At 33.8% G+C, this 7,197-nt stretch overlaps 1 protein-coding gene across 1 annotated transcript in view; it reads right to left on the bottom strand.

Annotated features, from left to right (window-relative positions):
• The window catches only part of LOC112454721 (trace amine-associated receptor 4-like), an 8,007-nt gene extending 3,378 nt beyond the window's left edge, over window positions 1-4,629 (bottom strand). The window contains exons 1-4 of the mRNA XM_025016267.1: window positions 4,104-4,629; window positions 2,293-2,379; window positions 1,755-1,896; window positions 1,569-1,682 (exon numbers count right to left, since the gene is read on the bottom strand). Of these exons, the coding sequence (XP_024872035.1) occupies window positions 1,569-1,682; window positions 1,755-1,896; window positions 2,293-2,379; window positions 4,104-4,449 (689 nt within the window). The 5' untranslated portion in view covers window positions 4,450-4,629. The remainder of the gene's footprint in view (window positions 1-1,568; window positions 1,683-1,754; window positions 1,897-2,292; window positions 2,380-4,103) is intronic.
• Between the last annotated feature and the right edge of the window lie 2,568 nt (window positions 4,630-7,197).

The following is a 7,197-nucleotide window of genomic DNA, read 5'->3' as shown; positions in this document are numbered from 1 at the left end:
CGTCTTATATCTTTATTTTATGTATTAATTCCGTTAGTTCCGTTATCGTCTATCGGTAGCCGCATTCCGTATGTAATATACCGCGTTTCGTATCGTCTTATACCTTTATACCGCGACGGACTCCGCTCTGTCAAATACCGCGCTGCGTTATTCCCGCCTCTGCGTACCGCATCTCGAGGCGAAGACTCGAGTCCCGATATTTCGTATACCGCGTCGCGTTGCACCGGCACTACCGATCACTGTAATTTACCGCGTCCAGTTTGTATGTAATACCGAATCCTGAGTATTTTATATTATAGTTCATATTATAGTTTTGAATAAAGTGTATGTTGCTGTCACATGGCAAATTGATTACTGTCTCTGGGCCTTTCATCGAACTCCCGATCCTGTGAACCAGTCCGCGTTCGATAAAGTCAGGCCGTTACAAATTTATTTAAATATTTTTTTACAACAATTATATGTTGACAAACACACGTTACGACTCGTTTTACTTAAAAAATCATAACTCACGAACAAATTGACGAAGCTTAATGAACTAAAACGCAAATTAAAGCTAAAAGTAGTGCAAATGAGAAAAAAAATATGAGATAATTATTAATTAAATAGGAATACTTAATTTCGTCGCCGCAAATTTGGTAATTTTTAAATGGTACAGAAGGACTTTAAGGACTTAAAAAATGCTAGAAAAAGAATTTCTGAATAAGAAAAGGCGAATTTACAGTGTGACAGATATTTTTTATGTAAAAAAATTAATTTTTTTTTTATAATCGTAGCTCTTCCCCACCTCTTCCACCTGCCTCTGAGCCATAATAGACCTCTGTGGAATGTTAAATTTTTTTTTTAACGACAAAAATATTTTAAATATGGTTAAATTATAAACAAAAATACATTTTTATCGAAAAAAATGCTCATTTACCTTTCACACAACACTGACGTAATTCTCCAACCATGCACTTTCGTGTCCCACCGAGATTTTGATTGTTCCCCGTTTCGAAAGTAAATGAGCTAGGACTTTGAAATTTTTACCTGAGGTTCCCTGCCACAATAACTTTTTCCCGGCGTGGAGGAGATTCTCCCAGGATCATTTGTTTTCCGGAACAAACGACTGTTAGAAATTCGTGGGACACGAAAGGCATGGTTGGAGCGAATAGGGATATATATATATATATATTATTCGTATTTAATCACATAAATTTATTTGTGCATGGACGTGATATACATATACTTTTACAAGAACGTTGCAAAGTATAAATTAATTGGTTGATATATAGGGTGTTGAAAAATTAGACCGATAAACTTTGCAGGGAAAGAAAAGATTTGAAAATAAATAAATAAATAAATAAATATATATATATATATATATATACATATATATACTTTAACGTTTACGAGTGTAATTCCAAATTTTACGGTCGTATCGTAATTCACGGGAGAGCAGATATGTAACGCAAAACTTTCTTTTTTATTTGACGTTGTATAAATAATTCGAAAAAATGTTAATGTTTTTATTATTGAGATATCCTCTATGATGATAATTAAACAATTGTAATTGATGTTAAAACACTTACGTGTTGTTTTTGCATCCTTCGGACTGGAAACCGTTGTTCTCGATTAGATTAAAGTACAATGCGAAGAAAGAGATAGGCAACATCCACAGCAAAACTAATAGAATTGTAGTATTTCTTGAAAGAAAAATGAAAATATAACTGCGTTGCTTATGGGAATTCTTCCGACAAAGAAGTAAATTGTATTACCTGTACGTCAGGATCGAAAGGTAATGGAGAGGTTTAAGAATGCCCAGATAATGATTGACTGCCAGAGCCATTAGATGAAATACCGTAATTATCACACTTCCCAATCGCACGACTTCGAGAGCCAATAGAAAACAGTCCATGCCTAAGAACAATGCGTCGAATATTCTTTGATTCGTTTTTTATATTTGCAAAACGTTCGTTCACGTGAGTTGCTTGATCTCAAAGCTTTATTAAAACAGCTCGTTTTACAATATGTATCGAAAGAATCGGACAGACCAGGAAAGTTTCTATACTCTATATCGTAAAAAGAAATTGAACGCAATTTTTTTATCTTATTATTAAATCTGATTATTTATCTTATTATTAAAAGTTGTGCTTTTTCCTATTATTCAATAAGTACTAATTTTTAAGATTTAGTTACTTAAAAATTCCGAGATCGAAGATGAATTACGTTTAAAGTTATATAAAAATGCGTTTTTTCGATCAATTAAAACGAAAACGATATCCATATTAACGATCCATATTAACAAGATCTTACCTTTCAATTTGATTCCAAGACCAAAAGGTATGAAACTATTTAAAACTAGTCCTATGCCCAGAATACTGCTGGAGAAAGCGTCTGCGCCTAAAATTATTTTCAGGGATAGTTTCTCTCAAAAATAATATTCTATTTACAGAGGTGTGCGTGTGCGTGCGTGCGCGCGCGCGTGTGTATGTGTAACCATAATAACTTATCACACAAATGGAAGTTGTTTTTAATATGCCTTTTAACATCAAAGAGAGAATCAAGTTGTTATGTCGAAAAATTAAAGATATCTTTATATTGAATTTTAAAAAGAATATAAAGAATTTGAAATATTCTTAAATATAGGAAAAACTGGCATTACAAATGTCGACGTATATTAGTATATTGATATTTTAGCATATGTTAGTGACTAAATAGAGTCAAAAGTTTTAATAATGTCGAAAATACAAATAACTTTCTTTGTTTATTTCCGTTTAATATATACAAAGCGATGCAAAGGAATATTATGAAAAATAGTTTTTACCTATAGAAAAGCACGAAAAAGATTTAATTCTCATGATTTTTAATTTTTCGATTACATTTCAATTTTTACAATAAAAATATTATTTATGTCACACGCATTTACGTCTATCACGCACGCGTCGCGTGCGTAATGGGCCACTTTCCACGCACTTGCAACATAAAATAGGGTGTGTAACACGTGTGTTATTAAGTTGAAAATTGGACGTGCGGGTGATCGCACTCGCCTCCGGCTCGTGCGTCCACTCCGCACGTCCAATTTCCATCTTACAGCACTTGTTACACAAATAACTATTTCCGCTCGTTTGAAGCAAAGGCTATAATAAGGAATAGGACCAGTATACGAGCAATAATCGATGTTACAAAAATTTTTTAAATTATTTTTTGTAACATCGGTTATTGCTCGTAAACTGGTTCTATTTCTTATTATTTCAATTTTTATATAATAATTTAGCTATGATCCTGTCAAATGCGCGTCGCTCATTTATATATCATGGAGCTATATAATATCTCTAATCTATATGTTATTATAACTATAGGTATTAATAAATTACAGATTATATATATATATATTCTATATATTATACATACGAGAGTCGTTTAAGTCAAACCGGAACTTTTAAGGGTACGCAATAACAAAATGTATTTATAGAAGTGAAATAAACTACATTTATTTTTTTATATAGTCTTCTGCTAAATATGCACTTGCCCCAGCGTTTCACTAATGCCTGGATATCAGTAGCATAAAAAGATTTGTCTGTATACCGGAGCCAGGATCGGACAGCGTGTTTTACCTCGTCGTCAGTTCTGAAATGCTGGCCTCCCAAGAAGTTTTTTTTGAAGGTCCAGAAATGAAAATCGCTCGGAGAGAAGTCCGGGCTGTAAGGAAGATGAGGCAATATCTCTCAGCCAAGTTCTAATAATGTGCAAGTAGTGCGATGGGCAGTATGATGTACGGCCATCTTTAAATCGTTTGCACCATTCAAATGCTTTACTACGGCTAATTGTCTCATCATCGTACTGTGCTTGAAGTCTTCTGTAAATGTCCGCCGGTTTCTCGTCTTCATTTACAAGAAACTGCATAATAATTCGCTGTTCCATATGTGCGTTAACACTGTTCTCCGCTATTTTGTACTGCAGATTATTAATTGACCTGAGAGAAGAAAGCTACATACTGATGATAGGAGACACTTGCCACTTACTGCTATAAAAAAACTCGTCGCGATCGCATTTGTTTTATATCCTGTGCAACTAAAAGTCCCGATTTGATTTGAACGACCTTCGTATATATAAAATTACTGTACCTGCTAGACTCAAACTGATATATAATGTTGGACTGAGTGGGCGTCTAATCCAAAATACGCTCATCAGAACTTTGATATTTACGACTATTGAAATAATGCAAAAGAGGATCAGAGGTGGTGTTCCATACAAATACAGTATTCCATCGACATTCTCGATTTGGCTCGATATATTCACGCTTTGCGTCGCCGATTCATTAATCATTGTCACATTCCTGGATTCTATCGACACGCTCGTAGATTCTATCGACCCTTCGAATACGGAACTATTAACCGTAGCGATGTCAGGGATTGATAAATTTAACATGCGATATGCACGTCGTATTGTGACAGTTTCCTCGGTCTTCATAATGCCATTATAACATCATAATAATATTCACTTTCATATCCTCCTCTTTTAATATTGAAATATTCACTTTTATCCTCCCGATAGTGAATATTCATAAGTTGTTTACCTCGAATTGCGCATTTTATGAAGTTGAGCATTCTAAGTTTAGTAGCAGCTGGTTACTTCGCGTATTCGAAGTTTTATCTGAAAATACAATTTATATTAATGAGAAAAGATTCTATGACCAGACATTAATTAAAAGCAAGAAAATAGAATGTAGGTAACGAATGTTCACACAGCAAATCTATTACGAGATTAAAATATACCTTTTCGAAATGTTATATTTTTTATCATTAAACGTACCATTTTATTCTTAGCACTTTCCAAGATATACGAAATCGTAATCTTATTTTTCAAAACTTTAATTTTTCATTTAATTATGGTAGAAAGGTCTACAGAAGCAAATTTTTTGTTTTAACAAACTTGTAACATTAGATTATAGTTAACTACAATGACATTGTAGTTAACGATAATCTATAAAGATACAAAACTGATAAAAAACATTTTATTTAGAGTGTGTTAAGCGTACATTTTACGCATTCTTATCTTAAGATTAAATATAAATCATCAGTTATATTTATCTATCGACAAGCTAATGTGGGTGAGAGGATCTCTAAAGTGATATGCGTTCCCAATAATTCTGCTTGTTCTTTCTCTTGACCGAGAGTTTCTTTTCTTATCAAAGATCCGAACTTCCATCCATTCCAAGCAGTTAATACATAGTGAAACAAGGTGACAATACGCTTTCATCCCCTCGCTTTCCACAACTTTCATTTCACGGCTTTTTCTCCTGTTACGATAATAGCAAAAACTTTCGAAAAATCGATCACATTCGGTCATCCGTGCAAGAAAGATATTTCGTGCGTTAAATCTTATTCTCGTGAAGTGACGTGCTAAAAATTTTCTATTCTTGTTGGTCGTTAATATTCAGACGTGACAACCGCTTCAGCCGCCCGGGACGAATTATAATTTACAAGAAAACAGTTAGCCGTGTGAGAGAACGAATCTGAGGTACAAGTCTAATCTGTAAAGAGCTAAGTGCGTCATTCTCTCGAGACGAAAGCTATCGAGTTGGAAGTTTGTGTATTTTATTAAGCTTTCGCGCGGCACTTCGTAATTTTTACTAATAGCAGATGAGAAAAATAAATCATTATTTCATAACATTTACAGACGACAATTATTGCTTCAAATTCTTTAAATAAAAACTCGGATTTGAATATTTTGCTCATTGGATTTCTCATCGAATGATGTAGCATAGATTCAGTGTTTGCACGTCGATGACCTATTGAAATTTTTCACCATTCGAAATTCGTTTATTATACTAATTTCTGAGATGTGTCGCAGCATTGAAATATAATAATGCGTCAATATGACAACATTAATTTGTTATCTCATCAAAGTTTCATTAAAAAGTTGATTCGGTCATAACCAAAGCTTTTAAGACTTGTTTTTTTTTTACAGAAAATTTTTAGATTATTGAAGGAATTATGAAATATAATGATGTTCGACATAATCGTTAATTAAGGAATTTCATGTTTGCAAAATCTGTTAAATTCATTGAAGTTGTGAAATTATTTTTAGTTAATATCAAGATAAAAAAAAACAAAGCTTCCTTAAAATACTTAACTAAAAAAAGATTCATTAAATTTTGAAGAAGGAGGAGTTTTATGACATTGATATCATAAGATATTAACACTTTTTAAGTATTGTTAAACGATAAATAATTTTACATGATCGCTCTCTCACATCAAAAGCGAATTACTCAATTCATTTTCGGCTCGGTACCAAGGGGAATCAAGAAAAATTGAACATCCACAGAAAGTACATATCAAATTTCCCTTGATAAAAAAATATGGAAAAAGGATCTCTCTCTCTCTCTCTCTCTCTCTCTCTCTCTCTCTCTCTCTCTCTCAACGTTTTCAATATATAATCATAAGATTGGACAGGATGCGCACATCTCAGTACACAGAAAAGACAGTTTTGCTGAAATATTATAAAAATTCAACTAAATACAGATCTGAAAATAATTATGTTAGACCATCTAAATAATTATATTAGATGCTTAAGCTGGTTGTTAGAATGTCAAAACTTTTTGCAGCATTATCATTATGCTTAAATGTCAAGCTACAATAATATCAAGCTAAATAATGTAATTATTTTGATATATAGTCCAATAACATAATTATTTTCAGATCTGTGTCTACCGGGTTAATTTTTATATGTATCAGCAAAACCTTTTTTCCGTGAATTTTTCTCAGTCCTATTACTCGTGTCCGAGCGTGGTGAATTCTTTTTATATACATATGTTGTGTACGTAGATTATACACATTGTATATGGGATCAAGAGACACGGTAGTGTCTCGCGCCAAGTACACGCGGAGCGAGATCGACCGTGACTCTTTTACGCGACGCGACGGGTTGCGAGTACCCGAGATGTTGAGATCTCGATAACGAGTGAACGGATCAAGTTCTAAGTAGGCTTGATCGATAGCTTGGGGTCCAATTAGGGGGGGGGGGTTTCTCTCATAATATTCCGCTACGTGCCCTACGAGCGGAGATATTGCGACGCAAAGTCCAAATGTGAAAAATTTTTATTAAGATACGTCGTCGTCGTCGTCGTCGTCGTCGTCTACGTCGACCGCTCTCATCTCAATAGATTATCAGAGAAACGTCACTTTCACTTTTTCGACGCTGGCGGCGCAGGTATCG

This window comes from Temnothorax curvispinosus, unplaced genomic scaffold (genome assembly GCF_003070985.1).
Source record: "Temnothorax curvispinosus isolate PA1 unplaced genomic scaffold, ASM307098v1 QBEX01005280.1, whole genome shotgun sequence".
Classification (NCBI taxonomy): domain Eukaryota; kingdom Metazoa; phylum Arthropoda; class Insecta; order Hymenoptera; family Formicidae; genus Temnothorax; species Temnothorax curvispinosus.
Note: the sequence above shows the minus strand (reverse complement) of the source record. Positions and strands in the feature narration are given on the sequence as shown.